Here is a 22,017-nt window from a genome sequence, read left to right as displayed (position 1 = left end):
AGAGGTTGAACCCCACTGATTTGAGTGAATTTTTTTAAAATAAATTATCTCAATGAAATCTGAACATTTCGTGGTTTTGAGTGAAACGCCTCCACAGCATGTCATCGTGATTTAATGTTCAAACATTCATGCTCTCACCGGAGAGATGGTGGTACGTCCTGGTTGAAGTCACCACAGCTATTTGTGTTTCGTGCTAAAGAGCAAATGCTAACACGCTAAGCTAAGACAGTCAACATTTCCCCCTGATGAACATCAATAGGTTACTATGATGGTAATCATTAACACGTTAGCATGCTAACATACCAAAACAAGATACTGAAAATTATAACTGATGAACATCAACTCGTTAGCATGCTCACATAAAAAAAATGAACAAAATCCTGTTAGAATGCTGATATTAGCATGTTTCTTGGGGATCTTAATAAGTGTTGAGTATAAAAATGTAAATGTTGTGTCACAAAGTAATACATTAAACCCAATAAAAGTTTAACTAAAAGAGTAAAGGAATTTAATCTTATTGACTCTTGGTCAATCTGCAGTCGTCAGAGCTGATTTCAACACATTACTGCTCAGTGGAAAAATATCTCAGACGCTCATTTCCTCATGTTCGTCTTCTGGGACAAAGGCTGACGTCACAGCTCAGGGTCCATTCACGACACAAAATGCAAAACAACACAAAACCGGCTCAAAGTGACACAAATAGGATGGACAACAGATGCAGAATTGACCAAAAGAAACTGAAATGACCCAAAAATGATACAGGATATAAAAAAACAGTTTAAAAGAGAAGTTTAGTGACCACAAAGAGACATAGGTGGCCAAAGAAAGACAAATCAAGAGGAGAAATGGACTCAATGTGAGCCTTAAGAGACAAATATGAGTTATATGAATGTGTGGATGCCAGAATTTAAATTCAGTCTCTTTGGTATTTCATTTGTCTTGTTGTTCTGGAAGGTGAACTGGTTGTTGTATCCATTTCCTGATCTGAGTTAAGTTAATCAGTGACTGTAATAACCTTTTGTTGCAGCGTAATGAGTCCCTTGATAAAGTTACTCACACGCCCCCCACCCCCCCCCCCCCCCCTTGAGTATAGCTCCACCCGACTGAAGAGGTCTGATCCAACAATAACTGAAAGCACAGGGAGGGTGTGTTCAGGCCCGTTAGATACAACCACACTCAATAACCACAAGCTGCGTCTCAACAACTTTCTTTTATCAGCTTTATTTTTTATTTCTTTCATACTTTAAAGTCAGAAAAATTTAGATTCTAAATTCTTATATTTGTACTTCATCTTCTATTAAAAGTGACACAGTGCACGCATCTATATTTATAATCAGTCCTCATAACCACATGAGGGTCAATTTATCTACAATTATCTATCTTTTTTAACTAATATGGCTAAAATGTGCTTTTTCTTATTGCTTTGAAATTTGATTTGATTTCTGGAAATCATCTTGCCAGTTTATAAATGGAACCACTGGTTTTAATACGCTCCTGGTTCAGCTCTCTGCTGCTGCCCAGTGGGGGTCATGTCTCATAACCCACAGCACAAAATATGAATCGTCAGTTTTATTTTCATGTTTGGAACAAAAATAATTTCTTAGAATTTTCTGTACTATAATCAAAGGTTTATAATCAGGAGCATGTGAATTATTGGTATTAGTTTAAAAAGACAAAATAGCATCACGTTTCAATGGCTAATAATTTATTTATTCAATAAGAAACCAGCACCGTAATGTTCAGTACCCATATAAAAAAATACACACAGTGAAAATATTAAAACCTCAGTAGTGTAAACGGACAAAGTGCGACATGGCACCTGGATCCAGACCCGTTCTCCAGATGAGCTCCTGCAGGAAGCAGCTGGAGTGAAACACTGTGAAACAACAGATTTGAACTCATAATTCATTCATTTTACAAGTGTTATTATTGCACAACATTAGTAAATCATCATTATGAGCAGTAAACAAAACACTAGGAGCCTCTGAGCTGTCAAATTACACCATTTCAAGTCAGAAAGTTTTGAAGAAATCTGATTTCTCTAGAGATGTTTTGGCAAAAAAGTGTTTTATACAAATCAACTCGAGGTTCAGCAGTGAAAAACAAAAAGAAGAAGACGATGTTGAACTTTTTTAAACGATTTTTGAAAATGTCTGACTTTAGAATATTTACTGACTATCTAAACATAAACTAAATTCTAAAAGCAGAAGCTTTAAAAGGCCACACAGTGATTCCTGTTTCATCTGCTTCCTCCACGACTACAGGAGTGAAGTATTAGTGTAAAGAGCAGCTTCTCGTTCCACATCCACACATTATATTCAAAGTAAAACTCATCAGCAGAACATCAACAACATTCAATAAGAGTTTTTGTGCAGTAGAAAGAAAGTTCCTCCTGTGTAATCCATTATCAAGGAGGTGGAGTTTCCAATCTGGTTCGGTGGCTGAGAAATCTGTGAAATCTGTGTCTTCCAGGTGAAATCTCTCATGTTTCTAAATCCCTCTGTTAAGAAACAAGTTTAAGTCAAGTTGAGTTTTTTGTCGTCTTTGTCGTTTGAGTTGTTCACAATAAATAAAGTGTTGATTTTTGTCCTCGTCCATTGAAACTAAATATAGAGTCCGTCGTCCAGCAGAGCTCCGGATCCAGGTCTGGATGCTCGTTCGTCCTCTCTGATTCTCTCACTTCCCCTCTTCTCTCTGTCCCTCCTCCGACTCCCTCCATCCTCTCTCCTCTTCCTCCCCTCCTCCTCCTCCTCCTGCTGCTGCTGCTGCTGCCCCCCCTCGCCCCCCGCTCTCTCAAACTGCCTCCTCGCGCTCTCCACCCGGCTCCCTCGCTTCTCCTCCTGCTCTCTCCTGTGGTGACTCCTCTGGTGGCTTCGCTGGGACTCTCTCTTTCCCGGGTCCTCTTGTTTCGTCCCTCTCTCCCTCCCTTCTTTGCTCCCTCTCCTCTCCTCTCTGCTCATGTCAGCCCTCCAGTCTTTCACCCCTCGCTCCTCCTCTGGCCTCCTCGATCTCTCCGTTCTGTCACTTTCTCTTCGGGCGAGTCTCTCCATGTCCTTGCTGCTGCTGCTTCCTCTCTCCTTGTCAGTTTCTCTCGTTTTATATTCACTGTGTCTCTCTCCCTCCTGCTTGCTCCTGCTGCTGTGCCTCCTCGTGCTCCCACTTTCCTCCTCCTTCTCTTTGCCCGCTGTTTCCCCCTCTTGCCTCATCCCTCTTTCCTCCTCTCTGCTGCTCTTTGTTCTCTGACTCTCTCTCTCCGCCCGGACTCTCTCTGAACTCGTCTTTCCGCTCCGGTCCTCTCGTTTTGAATCGTCCGGTCTCTTCTCAGCTTCCTCCCGTTTCAGTTTCTCTTCTTTTGTCTTGTCTCGCTTGGTCTCATAAATCCCTTTCACAGCCGTTATCCGGTTTTCCATTTCCTTGTCTTTTTTTCTTCCTTTCTGAGATTCTTCCTTTAAGACTTCCTCTTTAGCTGCTTTGGCAATTTTCTCATTTTTCTTCTCCTTCTCCTTCTCAGGTTGCTTCACCACTTTGGACTCGGTTTGGTTTTCTTCATCCTTTTCCATCTCACTTTCCTTCTTTCCCTCCTCCTTTGAGTCATCTTCCCCTGTCTCCTCCTCATTCTTCTCCTTTTGGTCTTTATTCTCTGGATCCTCTTTTCTCTTCACGCTCTTCTCCTCCTTCTGGCTTTGCAGAGTTTCCTTCTGCACCTCCTCGAACTTCTTGTCCAGTTTCTCCTCCATGAGGTCCAGCTCCTGCTCCAGCTCGGCCAGCTTCTTCGGATCCGACTCATAATCTTCGTCGACCTCCACCTCCACCTCCTCGATCTCCTCGTACTCCTCCAACTCGATGCCGTCCATGGTTTTCTGAAGCTGCGTCTTGACCTTGTTGAGCTCCAGGAGGCCGCCCTGGAGGTCTTTACAAACCTCCCTGATCTTGGTGGCGAATTTGGTTTTGGCGCCTTTGTGGAGCTCGCGGGAGTCCTTGGCGAGGAAGAACACGTCCAGAGCCAGGAAGAGGGCCGACATCACCCCCGTGGTCACGCTGATGGCCTGGGCAGCTTTGGCGGCGCCGCCTGCCGCGCCCAGAATCTGCACGGTGCTGATGAGCTTGTCGGTGTTGATCATCAAGGCCTTCCCAGCGCGGCCGCCCTCCTTCATCACATGCTTGATGTTGTGGTTCAGCGCCTTTTTGGCAGCGCTCTGAGAATACTTTTCAAAGTCCCACTCCTCGAGGGTGTTCATACCTTCCTACGAGGGGCACAGAGAGGAGAGGGGAGGGTCAACATTCACTTCACAGCTGTCACATCAATGTTTCCAGCTGAGAAACAAGTCTGAGTGAGATTCATCTAAATGTCTAGAGCACATATTCGAGGTTTTCTCACCTGCACAAACTCCATGCACTCCCTGATGTCTGTGATCTCCTCCTGGTAGTCCTTGATCATCTTCTCCAGCTTCTTTCGGTCCGTGTTGGAGTGAACCGCGTCCGTGATGTTGGCCGTGGCCGAGGTGATGCTGCCCGCCGTGGCCACGCCTATCCCCACCGCCGTGACGATGATGGAGGCGCCGAATGTGAAGGGAGCCAGAATCAGCCCCGTGATCGTGGCTATGCTGCCGCAGACGCTGGCCACGCCGCCGCCCACCGCCGCCGACACCGTCTTCCTGTGGAACTCATCGGCGGCGTCGGCCAGGGACAGGAGCTCCAGGATGCGTCCCTGTAAGGACCCCCCCCGCTTGTTGAAGAGACGCACGAAGAGACGAGCGGCCATGTAGACACGATCGGCCGCCTGCTCCAGAGCCCTGAGGGGGGGGGGGGGGGAGAGAGAGAGAGAGAGAGAGAGAGACAGAGAGAGACAGAGAGAGAGAGAGATGAGAGTCAGAGCTCGAAACTCAAGAGATAAAAGTTCTCAAACAAAACCAATAGCAGGTTCCTACGTGGAGAGCAGTTTTATTTCAACCTTTTATTGGCCCTTGTGTTTTTGCATCTTTAGAATCAACTCAAATACAAATTTTTTATGATAAGTCGATTAATTGATCAAAGTCGATTAATTGATTACTTTTTTGATGTTAGAAGATTTCACACATTCATCAGGTTGAAGCTTCTATTTGTCAGATTTGTTAATAAACAGTATTTGATTTAAAAAAAGTTTGTTGACCAAACAATTCAAAGATGAATGAAGTGTTAAAAAAAGAAATGACATTTAAAAATGATGCTCACATTTCTCCATCCTCCGGCTGGAAGTTAGCGATCTCGCTCCACTCGGCCCAACCTGGAAATCAGCGGTAGAGATTATTGAATTAGCTTAAAAAATATATATAAAGCAGACACAACTAGTTTCAAGTCAGTAATGGAACATGTCGACGGTGAATTCCACATTTCCTCCTGGTGGAGAATTTCAATAAACAAACACAAAAAACACGCTTGTTTTCAAATGAACAATGGACCATTGTCACACTGACCTTTCACTGTGTTCCACCACTCTGTCAGTTCATCGATCTCCTGAAAACAAACACACACACAGACCGTGAAGAGACACAACTGAGATCTTGTATTTATCACGTAAACACACACGAGCACTGGAACGCACCGGCTCGGGCTGAGGGGGGTCGCCCTCTGTCGGGTACGCTGCCATCACCGCAGGCTGGACCTCCACTGTGCTCTCCTGGGAAAAACACACACAACAGTCACACAACGTTTAACACACAAGTTCAACATTTTCTGATTATGTATATTCTATTTATCGCTGGTATAATATTCTCATGCAAACCGGTTCCGAGTTCAGCTCCTGCATCTCCACGATCTCCCCGATGATGGGCATCTTATCTGACGACTGAGCAGGAGAAGAGAGGAAGAGACTATTTTTTTATTTTAATTAAAAAACAAGAGGATAAAGTATTAATGTAGAGACAGGACGTGTTAATCTGACTCATATAGAATCACTCACAATTGTTTAACATATGTTTTTGCAACTTAATGTATAGAAACAAGATATTGTAAGTTTATTTTAAATGTTTTATGAGCCTTTCAAGCATTAGGAGAATGTTTATATCCATATCAGAACACTGATGTTTCAGATCTCTGACGCAGCCACAGGAGAATCTCCACATACCTGTGAAATCTTTGGCATCTTAGGAAGAGTTTTCTTGATTCTGAAAGACACAACCTGAGGAAATCAAAAAATCAAAAGATAAGATTAGAGTTGGAATCTCAAATTCATGTGGTTAAATACGTCCGTTGAGAGTTTCAGGGACAAACAACTCACTCGTCTTTTCTTCTTGATCGTCCTCCTGCGTCTCAGCCCTCCTCCCTGTGGAGCCTCCATGTCCACGCTCTCCTGCAACACAGGGAAGAAACACATCTGAGTAACAGCCACTCAGGAACAGTCAGGTGATCCAGGAGTTCATGATGTCTTATGACCTCACATTTATTATTGTTCTTTAATCTGTTTTATGTTCTATTTGCTCACTCTTGACCCAGATTATTCTCCATCACATTAAGAATAACTGTAAATAGAGGATAGAGAATCCTCCATGCTGACACCATCGTACCTGTGGCTCCAGAATTTTCGGCGTCCTCCTGAACATCCCAGAAAATCCTCCTTTAGTCTCCTGTAATGAGATAAAACATGAAGCAGGAGGAGCTCCCACAGTCAAACCAGTTCACCCACTGGACCAGACTCACCTTCGTGTTGCTTGAAGCTTCAGTCAGGTTCTCGGTGCTGGCAGACGTCTCACGCTGATCCTCCTATAAAAGGAATTCAAGAAAAATGAGTCACTGTCCTCAAGCATCTGTCATGAAACTGCAGAGACGGGAAACTTGGTTCCACGATGAAAAAAACCTCCTTTCTCTGGTTTGTTTTCCTTCCTGCTCCTTAGAGTCGTGTAATTATTGTGGTAAACCAGTGAAAAGTATTCACATGTACACAGGAAACCAAGAAGCTCTCACCTCGCCAGCATCTGTGAGAGAGTCCCTGCTGGAGGACAGGCCCTTTGAGTCCCTGAGCGGATCCTGGAACAGTTCAAAAGTGTAAATGTGAGATTTCACCGACGTGAAAACAAACATTCAGATTCACATGTGAGAAACCGAAGCTGTTCACCTTCACGGCCACAGAGCGATGAGCCGGTTTGGGGGATTTTTTGAAGATCCCTGCAAGTCCTCCACTTTTCTCCTGAGACACGTGAAACATCCACAAATCAATAAACAATCAATAATCAATTAATAATTAATAAAAGGAGAGAAACAGAATCAGTTGTCATTGATGTGATCGTCAGAAAACCTTTGTACCTTCGCTTTGTTTGCTTCTAAGAGGTTTTCAGTGCTGGCTGATAAATTCTTATCTTCACCGGAGTTTGAGTCCTGAACAAGAAGAAATAAAAAACAAGAAACACGTTAATAAACAAGTCCGGTGTCACATGATGTCGACTTCACACACAGAGTTATTACTGCACCTCGTCTGCGGCTCCCTCTGCTGCTTTTGGAGTTTTCTTAAACATCCCACTGAAAATACTTTTCTCCTGAAAACAGACGCATCAGGTGGAAATGATTTAAAAAAAAACATATAAAATATAAAGTTGTGTTGCAGGCTTCATTGCATTCAGACTTGTCGTGTGGTTTCGTGGCGGTGACAGTTCTGCACCTTTGTGTTCGTGTTCTCGGACAAACTGTCGTTACTCGCTGTCAGCTCCTTCCTCTCGTCTCTGTCCTGCGTGAAGGAAACAACGAGGATCAGTTAACGAGCGTCAGTTAATGAGGATCAGTTAACGAGGTTCAGTTAACGAGGATGAGTTAACGAGGATCAGTTAATGAGGATCAGTTAACGAGGATGAGTTAACGAGGATCAGTTAATGAGGATCAGTTAACGAGGATCAGTTAATGAGGATCAGTTAACGAGGATGAGTTAACGAGGATCAGTTAACGAGGATCAGTTAACAAGGATGAGCTAACGAGGATGAGTTAACGAGGATGAGATAATGAGGATCAGTTAATGAGGATCAGTTAACGAGGATGAGTTAACGAGGATCAGTTAACGAGGATCAGTTAACGAGGATCAGTTAATGAGGATCAGTTAACAAGGATGAGTTAACGAGGATGAGCTAACGAGGATGAGTTAACGAGGATGAGATAATGAGGATCAGTTAATGAGGATCAGTTAACGAGGATGAGTTAACGAGGATCAGTTAACGAGGATCAGTTAACGAGGATCAGTTAATGAGGATCAGTTAACAAGGATGAGTTAACGAGGATCAGTTAACGAGGATGAGTTAACGAGGATGAGCTAACGAGGATGAGTTAACGAGGATGAGATAATGAGGATCAGTTAATGAGGATCAGTTAACGAGGATGAGTTAACGAGGATCAGTTAACGAGGATCAGTTAACGAGGATCAGTTAATGAGGATCAGTTAACAAGGATGAGTTAACGAGGATCAGTTAATGAGGATCAGTTAACGAGGATGAGTTAACGAGGATCAGTTAACGAGGATCAGTTAACGAGGATGAGTTAACGAGGATCAGTTAACGAGGATCAGTTAACGAGGATCAGTTAATGAGGATCAGTTAACAAGGATGAGTTAACGAGGATCAGTTAATGAGGATCAGTTAACGAGGATGAGTTAACAAGGATGAGTTAACGAGGATGAGTTAACGAGGATCAGTTAATGAGGATCAGTTAACGAGGATGAGTTAACAAGGATGAGTTAACGAGGATGAGTTAACGAGGATCAGTTAATGAGGATCAGTTAACGAGGATGAGTTAACAAGGATGAGTTAACGAGGATGAGTTAACGAGGATCAGTTAATGAGGATCAGTTAACGAGGATGAGTTAACGAGGATGAGTTAACGAGGATCAGTTAACGAGGATCAGTTAACGAGGATCAGTTAATGAGGATCAGTTAACGAGGATCAGTTAACGAGGATGAGTTAACAAGGATGAGTTAACGAGGATGAGTTAACGAGGATCAGTTAACGAGGATCAGTTAATGAGGATCAGTTAACGAGGATGAGTTAACGAGGATCAGTTAATGAGGATCAGTTAACGAGGATCAGTTAACGAGGATGAGTTAACGAGCAGAGGACCACGACGCTCAGGGCATCAACCCTCCGGACTCACCTCCGCTTCCTCTCCTGGCGCTTTGGGTGTTTTCTTGAGGAGGCCGCTGAAAAGTCCACCTTTCTCCTGACCGGCACAAAATTAAAAGACACAGGGATTGGATTGGTGAGGAGGTCAGAGGACATGAGAAGATGCAGAAGTGAAGAAAGAGACTCAGGATCTGAGGCTCTTTGCTCTTTGCTAGTATTGAGTATTGTTGTATTTTGTAAATCATTGGACAGACGAGTCGTTATTGGCCGTGACAGAGGTCGTCTTTATAGAACACACTGATGCTGACCTCATCGAACAGGTTGTCGATGCTCGAGGATCTTTTGAATATTCCACCGAGGCCTCCTTTCTTCTCCTGAAATATAATAAATTCAGAAACATGATGTATCAGTGAAGATGGAGAAGAAAAACAAAGAGGTGGAAATTCATTTCAGTGTGAATCAGACGTAAACAACACAATTGTCTTGTGTTAACTGTTTTCTAGAATCAGGTTTAATTTCTCCTAATAGTTGTGATCAAGATAAAAAGTGGAGAATCACCTTCTGGACGCTCGTGTCCGTCAGATTCTCACAGCTTCCAGAAAACTCTTCTCCACCTTTTCCTTCCTGCTCCTGAATTCAAACAGGAAGAACAGTCAGAACAGAATCAGCTTCATCCTTCAGAAACAGTTTGAATCCTGTTTGAATCCGTCCCAGTACCTTCTCTGCTGCAGCGCCCTCTGCTGGTTTCTGCTGCTTCTTAAACATGTTGCTGAAAATATTTTTCTCCTGAAAATAAATTGGTGAATCAGTTATTTTGATCTGAAAAAAGATTTTCTAGGTAAAAGGCTTCAGCCGTTCACCTTGGTGGAGCTCTTCTCCGTCAGGTCCTCGCTGCTGCTCGACATCTCGCTCTCTTCTCTTTCCTGAAAACAAGAGGAAATCAAAATCTGAGTGAAACACGTGGTTTCATGTGACGGTTTGAAAATCTATGAGAAGACGTTTTAATTCACCGGAGACTCGGACTTCTCTCCCGAGGCTTTGGGAGTCTTCTTGAGGAGATGGCCGAACAGACCGGAACCTTTCTCCTGAGGGGAGCAGATGAGAAACCAGCTTTAGGATGAGATGAGCGTTTAGATAGATTTAAATGTTTTAGAAACTGAACTCTTTCAGGAACCTGCTTGTTCTCAGAGAGACTCTCACTGCTGCCTGAGAGCTCAGGAGGTCGGTCCTGTCACAGATTACAAGATGAACACATTAGAAACAAGGAGATGATATTCCATGAAGCTGCAGTTTCCTGGCGGTTTTTCCTAGTTTCTACAAGAATTTATTACTTTGATGGTAGAAAAGGTTTTGAAACTCAGATGCAGAGTCAATCTTCACCAGATCGGATTTAGTTTTAAGATTAACGTCCGTATTCTAAGAAATAAAACGTTACCTCCTCAGACTGAGCAGCTTCTGCAGCTTTGGTCGGCTTTTTGAATATTCCACCAAATATTCCAACTTTTTCCTGAAACACAAACACATTTAAATGTCCGAGGTCCTTTTTAGAAGTTTAGTTTGAGAAGCTGCTGTATCAGAACCAGCCTCTCACCTTGGTGTTGTTCTCAGACGGAGCTTCACTGCTGCCGGTCGCCTCAGTGTCCTGCTTCACAGGGAAAGATGAAAAGTCAAAAACCTGCTGCAGATTAGAGATGAATTCACTTTTTTTTTACAAGTAGTGCAAAGTCAGCAGTTAAATCAAAAGTCTGATTTGACTCATGCAACTTTCAAAACACCTTTAATAAACTGATGGAACTGAACAGAGTCTTACTTTCTCTGCAGACGCTCCATCTGCAGGTTTGGACGACTTCTTGAATATTCCCCCGAACGCACCCCCCTTCTCCTGAAACACAGGGTTTCATTTATTTATGTTATTTAATCCAAACAATAATCAATCAATCCATATAGATCATGTGACTGATTTCCCTTCACCTTTGTGCCGGGCGCCTCCGACAGGCTGTCGCTGCTCGCTGACAGATGTTTCTGTGCCGACAGATTCTCCTGAGACAAGGATCACATGCTCACATCAGATCATGTGATCAGTGATGTCACACAGTGTCTACAGAGTAAACTTCATCCCTCTGAGGCTTTTAATTACTAATTATTTAGAACAAATACATAGAACAAGGCTTGTATATCACTGTGACATTACTCCAGACCGTGTACAGTGGTTTCAGATCACTGGTGTTTGGCATCAGGAGCAACTGGGACTTCTGGGGCAGTTCATTGTTTTGGATATATTCAATGATTGTTTTGTAAATGGTGTCAGTGGTTTTTGATCAGAGGATAGATCCATTGTATCGTCTATAAAGACTCAACCATGATGAAGTGTAATGAGACGTGCTTTAACTTTGATAATAAATAAAACGAGGTCACATGAGTCAGATGACGAGTCTCTTGTCTCCTGTGAGGAAAGAGTTTCACCGAGCGGCTTCTTCACAACAGACGAGGACGTGAGATCTACTGTCTCTTTAAGAAATGAGAATCCATTCAGCCGTGACCACAGGAAACATAATAATGTGCTGGGAGTCATGGGATGAGCCGGATTATAATGGAGAGCAAACCACACCCAAACGGGTCAAACCGGCCTGGAGCCAGTTCAGGTTCACACCCAGTGTCCCCCAGTGTCCCCCAGTGTCCCTCAGAGTCCCCCAGTGTCCCTCAGAGTCCCCCAGTGTCCCCCAGTGTCCCACAGTGTCCCCCAGCACAATGAAACAGCTGTGTCTTTAGCTGTAGATTTAGATCTGAAGTGTTCATGGTCTGTTCAGAGCAGCTCAGAGGAAACTACGGGTGTTTGTACCTCTCCGGTTGCTTTGGGAGTTTTCCTGAGGAGTCCACTGAACAAACCACCTTTCTCCTGCACACAGACAGAACACAGACTGGAATCAAAAGGACGATTTAATCAGAATCCATCTCAGGAAACATCCTCCTCCAGCTCAGACTCCATGTGTGTGTCTCTCCTCTCACCTTGTTGTCCGACAGGCTGTCGCTGCTGGCGGAGAGTTCACCGTGCAGCGGCTCCGCGGCCTAAACGAAAGAATGTTACTCGACCTGTGTGAACACGAAGGCTCACTACACCTACACACAGACCTGGGACCAGTTTCACAGACAGCAGGGACACGGGCGTGTTTGCAGAATGTTGCAATGACCTCATTACTGAAGAGCCCGGAGCAGGTGACTGGTAATTCAGGAATCAGGTGCATCAGATGTTACATAACAGAATTATAGAAGTGTGTTAATGAATCACCTCCTTCAGTCGAGGCCCTTCGGACAATTTGGGAGATTTCTTGAACATTCCACTGAAAACGTTTCCTTTCTCCTGGTGGACGGAGAAGAAAGTGAACGATGAGATACTGAAGAATTCTGGGGAAATGCAGAATTATTAACACAACGTCCTTTTCAGTTTGTAAAACTACAATCATACTTTAGTGCTGCTGCTCTCAGACAGACTCTCGCTGCTGCCGGTGAGCTCAGGCTGCAGCGAGTCCTTCTCCTGAAACACAACAAGTTCAATGTTACTTTAAAAATAAAAGAAACAGGTCACAACGATGTGAAAGGTTGAGCACAGACGTTTCAGCTACGTGGTTATTTCAAATAAGCAAATCAGCAACAAGCTAAATATTCAAATCTTCCTCCTGCGATGTTATGACGATAGAAAAACAGATAAGAAACGAGCTTTAGGAGGATGAAATGTTGAGAAACACCAGAAATAAGGAGATGATATTTGATGAAGCTGCAGTTTATTGTTCATAGTTTCCACAAGGATTTATTACTTTAATGCTGGGAAATGTTTTGCAGCTCAAATGCAGAGTAAATCTTCACCAGATCTGATTTAGTCACATGAAACATGTCAGTGCATCTTTCCTCCAGTGATTCATTCCTTTAATAATCTGATTTAACATTTCTTACTTTCTCTGTGGGAGCGTCTGCAGGTTTCAGCGGCTTCTTGAATAATCCACTGAACGCACCCCCCTTCTCCTGAAACACAGGCTTTTCTTTATTTATGTTATTTAATCCAAACAATAATCAATCAATACAGAACATGTGACTGATTCCCCTTCATGTCAGTATTGGACACGTTTCCAAACCCACCTTTGTGCCGGACGCCTCCGACAGGCTGTCGCTGCTCGCTGACAGATGTTTCTGTTCCGACAGATTCTCCTGAGACAAGAATCACAGGTCAAACGTTGGACTTACAGTTTAAAGTACTTGTGTATTAACGTATCTGCTCTTTAATATGAGCCCCAGTTAGTTTACATCTCGGTAAACATTTGATCAGGTTCTTCCACATCCTGTCTGGAGCTCCATCTGATCTCACACTGACCTGCCCAGATGTTCCCTCGGCAGGAACCTTGTGAGGCTTCCGGAGAATCCCGCTGAAAAACCCTCCTTTGTCCTGCAGAGGTCAAACCAGCGAGTTCATCAGAAACTGTTCATCACGATAGATAATGATAACTTTGAATCATAATCCCATCACTTCCCCTCTGACTCACCTTGGAGGCTTCAGACAGATCATCGCTGCTGCCCGACTCCTCGTCACGTTGATCCTGGAAACAAACAAGTTTAACATAATCAGAATTAAACTGATTTAAATCTGTAAAATGATGTCACTGGACATAAACTGACATGTTTTATTTTTACTTTACCTCGTCGGTCTGAGCTTCTTCTGCTCGTTTCTGACTTTTCTTGAACATCCCGCTGAAGATTCCTCCTTTTTCCTGAAGCAGACACGAGTTATCACATCAGTCAAAGTAGATCCATTCTGATGAAGGTCGGGTCATCGTCCACACGTTACTCCAGGTCTGTGTGTTCACTGTAAACTACAGAAACTCACCTTGTGGTTCTCAGACAAACTGTCGCTGCTCGCTGACAGATCACTGTGAGCGCTCAGATTCTCCTGAAACAGCAACATTCACAAAAACTTTATCAGACGATGATTAAATAAACCCAAAATCCTGATTCAGTCCAAACTCAGCTTCCGACAGAATCAGGCAAAACCATACTGAGCTAATTTAACGTCTTCTGGATGCATCTGCACATTCGAAACAAATAAACCTAATTCCCAAAATCTAAGAAACTCACCTGAGCAGGAGTCTCATCTGCTGGTTTGTCTGGTTTTTTAAAGATTCCAGAGAAGAGGCCTCCCTTCTCCTGTGGTGAAACACATGGAACAACATGATGAAGGAAACATCTGTAAACATCTGTTTCCATCACTGGGTTTCCATTGAAATGAACTATTAAAACATATTTATGTGTCTTTTCTCTATTTGTCTTTAGATATAAACCTTGTGAATCTCTTCTCCAGTAAGTCGTGACTGACCTGAGGCTGCTCAGATGACTTCTCCTCCCCCTCTTCACAATCACTCTCTGTTTTACTGACCTGCTGGTGAACACAACACAAAGTGAACCGGCTTGAAAACATCTGGAACATCTGGACATTCTGTCTTAAATTAACTTAAACTCACCGACAGGGAAGGATATAACTTCTCTTTGGGTGTTTTGCGGAACATCCCAGTGAGCAGACTTCCTTTGTCCTGAGGAGCCGAGGAGAAAACAGATGTACAGTTTACCCATATTATTATTTATCATATAAAACCCCTGTACAGCAGAACAGAGATTAATTTATGATTTTGTTTGTTCAGGACATAAAACACATTGTTGATCTCACACCTGTTTGGATTCTGTGTTTTTCTCCGGCTTGTGTTTCTCTTTTTCTGAAGTTTGTTCTTTTTCTGCGTCTCCGTCCTCTGAGCCGGGACCTGGACTCTGATCTCTGCTGACCTGAGACCAGAATCAACAAGATCCTCAGTGACACTTGACAACAGGTTATAGGCTCATAACAAGACTCACATCTCCAGGATTAATAAAGGATCCTTCTATAATACTTCACATGTTATTATTTACAGCTGCTCCGCAAATATTACAGGGTCCAAATTCGAAAATCATAACAGTTTAACTTTTGTGATAATCCAGATCTATTTCAAATATTTATTTATTTTTTAAACAATAAATTCAAACTAGCAAGATGCAAGAAAAGTGACTGAACCAATAAATACCCTCAGTTTGGAAAAATTAGACAGGATTTCCTGGGATGATTTACAGGTTTCACACACTTTTTGAGGAGTAGTGTCCCCAGTTGGTTGATAACCAGAGACGTTAACGATCAAACCTCTAAACTTGTTGCCCTCAGACACCAGAAAGTAAACACCCGAAGCAAAGAACAACATTATAAGACGTGAAAAACAACAACAATAATAATAAGTTGCATTTATTCCCTGACAGGCTGAGCAGCAGGTAAAGCTGAGGCTGAGAAATCCCAGAGCAGAATAATGAAGGCTACCACATGAATGTCACCAAACCACAGATACACAAACATTTCAACATCTTTAAAACAAAATGAAACACAAACAGAAAACTCAGCGACCAGTAACACCATTGAAACCAGTGTGGACACACAGAGAGAGAACCCCTGGAACCAGCAGCCGCCACCAGTACACAACACTGAAACACAGCACGGCTCTTTGTACCTTAGGTGACGACTTGAATTGCAAACCTTTCATTACTCCCTTCAGAACGCCCTGTCAACAACAGTCACATGTCACCGACCGGCCGACAACAACAACAACACACATGTACACAAAGAGAGACACACACCGGTTTGCTGCCGGGAGCCTGTTTGGCCGTGACGTCAACGCTTGTTTCCTCCTTGTCACAGTCGTCCAGATAACTCTGAGGAGGAGGAGGAGGAGGAGGAGGAGGAGGAGAAGGAGGAGGAAGAGGAGGAGGAGGAGGAGGAAGAAGAGGAAGAGGAGGAGGAGGAGGAGGAGGAAGAAGAGGAGGAGGAGGAAACGTTGACTTGACAAATTCCCATCAGAAAAAAAATTGCTTTATTAATTTACTACTTCAAAAATATTATTATTTATTACATTGAATTAATTTGATGTTATTTTCCGGGTTGAATGTTATGCAGACAAATTTATATCAGAAGTGAATCATGAACACACACACACACACACACACACACACACACACACACACACACACACACACACACACACACACACACACACACACACACACACACACACACACACACACACACACACACACACACACACACACACACACACACACACACACACACACACACACACACACAATCCTGTTCAGCTTGAGACAGTTTCAAAAACATAAGTTAAGCTTCATGTTCTTCTATTTTACTGCCATTTTAAAATCCACTAATACTGAATGTTGTGCTCTTCATTTATTTATAGTTTAAGAATGTATATTATCAAACAGAAGTCATATTAAGGTGAGTAATATGAAGCCGAGGAGCAGAGGAGAGTGTCCGGTGCTTTTCTCACAGTGAAATTGGAGGATTTCTCTTTCTGGCTCCGTTGGAACATTCCCGTCAGGACCGGAGGGTTGTTCTACAAACAGAGCACAGGTAAAGAAAGAGGAAGACATTGTGTAGCAGCGTCATCAATGTGGTGAGAAGTGGAAACCAGTGCCTCCACCTGTGGTACCTGTTTGAAATCTGCTTCATCTTTAGCAGCTGCTGGTTTGTTAGTGTCTCTCTGAGGGGAAGAGGAAGCTGGTTTCACTCTGACATTTAATCAGAAAGACACAAAGGAATGTGATGTTTTATTGTTTGTGTACCTGCGCGTCCTCAATGTGTGTCCTCCTGCGCTGGCTGCCGCTTGTTGTGTCCAGTTCCTGCATAAAAAAACACACAAAAGACACAACACAGAGAGAACAACAACATCAGAACATGATACTGGGAACAGGAAAGAAACAGGAAACCTTCAGTTGCTCGGGGGGGGGATTTAATCTGTAAACTGTTCTCACACTCCGGTGACGCTGACTCACTTTAAATCACATTTAAAAAGTGATTATCAGCACAACACAAACATTGATGTTCCCACAGTACACCGGGGGTTGTGTTAACGTTTCTGGGATTTGAACCTTTTCTCTGCGTCGAGGTGCAGCCACAGGAGATTCAGACGACTTCTCTTTTCTGTCTCTTCTCCCATCATCCTGACACAGACGGAGAAAAGACTCAATAATCCACTCAGGGTATAAAAGTAAACAAATGCATAGTATTCATTAAAATCAATATATAAAAACACATGATAAATACTTCATGTTCATGTTTAATCCAGGATGTTAGCGATGCACATTTGGGGCCGTATTGTTCAAACATAAATATCTGTAATGTAAGATTTTTAACGATTATTAAAGAATTAAAAGAAAAATATATTTGTGCAGTAAATACCTCATTGTTTATTGCTGCTGTTCTGTGTGTTCTGAATTGTGTCTGAGAAAGTTCCTGGACAGAAAGAAATCTAAATCAAATTCTTTCACCTAAAGAAACCAATTCTCCTTCTTTCCTTCTCTATATTTAGTGATTCGTATAAAACCTTTTACTAGAGAACACGTATGAAGATCCTCTCCACTACGACCCAGACATAAGACAATCTACTGAAATGGATCCAGATGTTTAAAGCACGTCTGAAGCACATCTGCTCCGTGGAGACTGAACCCACGAGGAAAATACTTCAAACCAAAATCCACTTCATATCAAGACCTCCATCTTCTAAAAGGTTAACAGGCCGACAGACGAACTCAAAGTCCGACCGTCTTCAAGGTCGTCTGCCGTGCAAATAAACCAGAGACCAACAGTTTGTTCACTTTGGACTCACAGCGGCTGAAGGTCGAGGAGGAACCACAGGAGTCGGGTTCTCTGGGTCACTTCTCTTAATCTGGAAAAGGGAATTTCAGATTTCATTATTTACACAAGCGAGTGTGACCTCACACCGAATAAAAGTACGACAACAAATACACGTCAACAAACACACGAGTCAGGGAACTCGTGGAAGGTTTGATTCCCGTACCTCACTGGGCTTCGGTGGAGGTTTAGGCTGCAAACACAGAGGACAACACAGTGTATTAGTACATAGACTTAGGATGTTTTTATATTTGATCTGATCCAGAACCAGTGGAAGTGTTTTCTGTTCTGGATGCAAAGGTTCTCACCAGCTTAGGTTTCTTCTTGACCTCTGGCCTCAGCATGCACGGCTCCATCGTCCTGTGGAAACAGCACCGACAGGAACTCTGATGAATATGAGCAGCTTCACGTTAAAGGTCCGGTCACACAGACAGGGAAGGTTCATCTCTACAGAACATGTCTGCTTCCTGCATCGTCCCTTTAAATGTCCCTTTATGTGTCCACTGGACCAACAACCACAAAGTCACAATTATTTAAACATAAGACAACGAAAAACAACAACAAATTTAATTTGAGAATCTGGAACCTTCTAATTATTTGGTATTTTTAGCTTTAAAAAGCAAGAAACAGTGAAAGATGTCCATCTCATTGATCTAGAGCACAACTTGATGTCTTTACATGTTTTAGCTGCAAAATAGCACATAACTCGAACAAATATTCAATTTCACATCACGTAAGACTAGAATTTAACCATTTAGAACCTGGAACTTTCAAATATCTGCTAACTTTGCTGTGATATATTCACGAACCTATTGAACAATATGATCTCTCAACATGTCTGTTTTTTTACGCAGCAACAAATCAAATCTCCAACTTCATTAATTTTACACAACAGTGGATAAAAGAAAACTACAAATTCTGACTGGAACCATCAAATATTTGATATTTGTGCTCGGAACATGGAGCACAAGATGGCGTCATCAAACCAAACTCCATAATATTAAATTGACCATAATGACTGAGAGAAATTGAAAATTCTCACATCAGAGAAGCTGGAAACTTCAAATATTTAATTATTTGGCTTTTTTTTTTATTACTTTGATGAGTCATCACTCATCACAAAAGAAAATAACTTTCTTTCAATGAGTAAATCAGCAGATAAAAGTACAACACTCCAGAATCATCAGGAGAACAGAGGTAACGAAACAGTACTTTAATCATATTCAGGAGTAGAATATGTTCAGCTTGTACTTCATCCGGTGTAGAAACTAGATAGATGAATACTTTAATGACCCCGATCCTCCAGTATCTCACACAACAGCCAAACACAAGAGCATAATGACAACAAAAGGTGAAAATGAGTCAGAATAAGTTCACTGCAGTGAGATGAAAGTCACCAGAACTACTACAAAACTGCCCCTGTGAAGAAGTATCTGCTAACAGAGATACTGACAGGACAGATACTAGAAGTACAACGTGAAGAGACAAGTAACTGAGTGTGGAAGTATAAATACAGATTTAAAGATAAATAACTTGTGAGTTTAAACAACCGGTCAAATTAAAGTGCAGCAGATGTGAGTCTTTAAAAAGAACTGGTGAAAACTGAATAAGAGCAAAACGAGAGATATAAAATCAAATAAAGATAAACACAGGCAGCATGTTAGCATTATGATTTAACACAATGAGAAGAATGCAGTACAGTGATACACAAAAGTATCGTTTTCAAGTGATCTACAAGTTACTTGGAAAGTGTACACGTGTTGTACTCAAGTTTTCAAACCAGCTGATCCAGTGTCAGTGCAGCAGCAGAACATCAGGATTAAAACACAATGAGAAAACTTAGAGAAAAACCAACAACCCAGCTGGTTTCCTACATGTGGAGCCTGAACTCACAACCTGCTGAGATCCTCGGACCCGACGATGGATTTCAACTTTCAAACTAAAAGTTCACACTGTCAGAAACTGACGTCACACGGAACAGTACCCCCCCACCACCGGACATCATAGAGAAATCTAAAAACTCACTTTTCTTAATGGATTCGAGGTCAAGCGGCGTGAAGCGGCGGCTGCTTCACTGACATCACATTCCCAGGAGGTTCAACAACTTCTCCACACCCACAACATCTGCACACCGGGGGCGTTCAAGAGCCGCGCGAGAACCCAGGAAATCAGAGTACTCACACCTCTCGGCTGCTCTCCTGCTAATGTGCAGTAAAGTTTGACCTCAGTAAAATTAAAAACGTCAGCTCCACTAATCACATGTGTGTTTTTAATATACTACATATGTTAGTTTTACAGCAAAAAATACTTGATTGCTCTTTTTAAACTTCTAACTTTCAAATATTTAGATTTCTTGTTTGTATTTTTTGGTTTTAACGATTGACGTATATTAACAACGAGAATATACTCAAAAGTTTCATTCTGGTTTTAGTACAAAATTAAATAATTTGGGATCAAATCTAACAGTATCCATTAAATTGTAAGAAACAACCTGACCCCAGACCAGCTGTGATATTTCTGTTTTGTTCTGTTCTGTTTTTCTTTTTTCCTCATTTATATATTTAGTTTCAACATTTTAAGTTAATAAATAATGAGAAGGGGGCTGGAAAAAAATCAAAGTTTCATTCTGGTTTTAGTACCAAATGGAGAACATGAAGATTAAATGAACACCAGTTTCCATAAACTGTAAAAAAAAATAAAAAAACTGATCCACCCTCAGGTCAACATCCTCCTTCATTTAAAAATATGTACCAGTACACACAAAGTAGTTTTTGATGCAATTTTACAGACAATAGTCAAAATAATTATAAATAACAGATGCTTATATTATCAATTAGCTTATAGTTATAGAAACATGCAATATTATATATTTAGACACATTCAATCCAAAACAACAGCTTCTACTCTATCTCATGTTGCCATGTTTTGTGTGTTTACCTCCATGTCCTCTAATTACAAAGTATTTCCCCACTGCAGCTTTGACAACATCACACAGGTCAAACAAAGCCTCTCAAACAAACCCACACACGCCCTGAGAGCCTCTGAACCACGAGAAGCTCCCAGAGAGACACCAGAACCCGTCTGGGACGAGACACAGGGACATTCTGAGGATCAGGACCAGGAGAGGGATGTCTCACCTGGGTGTCTTCAGTCTGAGAGGATGCAGGAGCTGGCAGCTTTGTCTCCTTCCTGGTTCCTGTGGTGGCGGTGGACTCACCTGGGAGCGGGGCGGGGCCACTCGGAGGCCCACCTGTGTCTGTGGGCGTGGAGCAGAGACTCTGACTCATGGGTTTGACTCCCGGGTTTCACCAGGCGTCAACAACAGGTGAAGAGAAAACAAACACGAAATAACTCAGTCGTCAAGAGTCAATATGGAAATTCAACGGAATCGTTTATCAGGTTTATGATTTCACAGCTGAAATACAGCCTGTACATCAAGTTCTATTTATTATACATCTTCTATTTTTAATTTACAGCTGCTAAATGAATTATTTTACATTTTCAGAGAATTCATTTTTATTTCTAACTGTGTTGATTTAGCTTTTTCGGTTCTACTTTCTAAAATCAGTATATCTCGACATTTCCCCACAGTATTGTTGACATCTTCACAGTGCAGCGTGTTTTTACAATTTAATGTTACGTTTTATTGTAATTTAAATGAAGTTTTACTAAAATATTGATCTGTTTTCACCAGATAAGCGTTAGATGTAAAGTTTGATATAAACTATATCTAACATATACCCATAGAACTGTGGGTATATGTGTGAAGGCTAAAGAGCAATTTAACTTTAATTATTCTAAACTTTTCAACTGTGGATTTAACTAAATGTCACTTGTTCTCAGTATTTTCACAACATTCGCTCCTTTTCACGTTTGTTATCATCATGAATCTGTCAGTTAGTTAGAGACGATCTTCTCAAGCCGCTTCAGTGATGGTAACGTTTACTCATGGGTGTGGTCAGTACATGGTGACATCAGAGCTGGGTGTGGTTGAAAGAACAATGGCTTCCTCTCCAAACCTCGACCAGCAGCTTTGAGTCAGTTTGATTCGGCTTCATTTGTTCTGCTCAAGTCAACATGAAGCTGAGTCTAGATTCTGAACAGGGAAATCCTCCTGCGTCCTTTTGTCTTGAGAGTTTCCATCTTCATATCCAAATAAAATAATAACAATTTGTGAT

General features: G+C 42.1%; 1 protein-coding gene across 12 annotated transcripts; it reads right to left on the bottom strand.

Annotated features, from left to right (window-relative positions):
- Positions 1–1,688: 1,688 nt before the first annotated feature.
- On the bottom strand, positions 1,689–21,041 carry LOC128454241 (uncharacterized). 12 transcript variants are annotated; one of them, XM_053437555.1, is made up of 52 exons: positions 20,977–21,041; positions 19,865–20,040; positions 18,148–18,225; positions 18,006–18,032; positions 17,814–17,873; positions 17,387–17,440; positions 17,077–17,148; positions 16,771–16,827; positions 16,638–16,688; positions 16,476–16,541; positions 15,766–15,840; positions 15,639–15,689; positions 14,782–14,892; positions 14,577–14,645; positions 14,432–14,494; positions 14,194–14,262; positions 13,946–14,008; positions 13,758–13,829; positions 13,605–13,658; positions 13,436–13,507; positions 13,204–13,272; positions 13,021–13,089; positions 12,536–12,604; positions 12,359–12,430; positions 12,079–12,138; positions 11,912–11,968; positions 11,044–11,112; positions 10,883–10,954; positions 10,664–10,717; positions 10,508–10,579; positions 10,247–10,300; positions 10,083–10,157; positions 9,933–9,995; positions 9,790–9,858; positions 9,631–9,702; positions 9,381–9,446; positions 9,104–9,169; positions 7,631–7,696; positions 7,443–7,508; positions 7,279–7,350; positions 7,091–7,162; positions 6,940–7,002; positions 6,676–6,738; positions 6,543–6,602; positions 6,257–6,328; positions 6,104–6,157; positions 5,762–5,824; positions 5,582–5,656; positions 5,454–5,493; positions 5,212–5,263; positions 4,379–4,793; positions 1,689–4,244 (listed from the first exon to the last, which is right to left on the bottom strand). In XM_053437555.1, exons 3-52 carry the CDS (start codon positions 18,193–18,195, stop codon positions 2,604–2,606), a joined length of 5,136 nt encoding a protein of 1,711 aa, XP_053293530.1. In that variant the 5' UTR covers positions 18,196–18,225; positions 19,865–20,040; positions 20,977–21,041; the 3' UTR covers positions 1,689–2,603. The 12 variants fall into 12 exon arrangements, with proteins under 12 accessions (XP_053293530.1, XP_053293527.1, XP_053293532.1 ...); XM_053437552.1 differs by having other exon boundaries at positions 13,436–13,511; positions 13,606–13,658; XM_053437557.1 differs by having other exon boundaries at positions 10,664–10,714; positions 13,436–13,511; positions 13,606–13,658.
- Between the last annotated feature and the right edge of the window lie 976 nt (positions 21,042–22,017).

The sequence above is a fragment of the Pleuronectes platessa genome, chromosome 13 (genome assembly GCF_947347685.1).
Source record: "Pleuronectes platessa chromosome 13, fPlePla1.1, whole genome shotgun sequence".
Taxonomy (NCBI): Eukaryota; Metazoa; Chordata; class Actinopteri; order Pleuronectiformes; family Pleuronectidae; genus Pleuronectes; species Pleuronectes platessa.
This window is presented reverse-complemented; position numbering and strand designations above follow the sequence as displayed.

Coding starts and splice junctions, on each gene's coding strand:
- LOC128454241 (XM_053437552.1), bottom strand. CDS start 18,195: ATGGAGCCGTGCATGCTGAGGCCAGAGGTCAAGAAGAAACCTAAGCTG. Junction 14,009..14,193: donor CAGATGAGACTCCTGCTCAG/GTGAGTTTCTTA, acceptor TTGCTGTTTCAG/GAGAATCTGAGCGCTCACAG. Junction 6,603..6,675: donor AAGCTTCAAGCAACACGAAG/GTGAGTCTGGTC, acceptor ATCTCATTACAG/GAGACTAAAGGAGGATTTTC.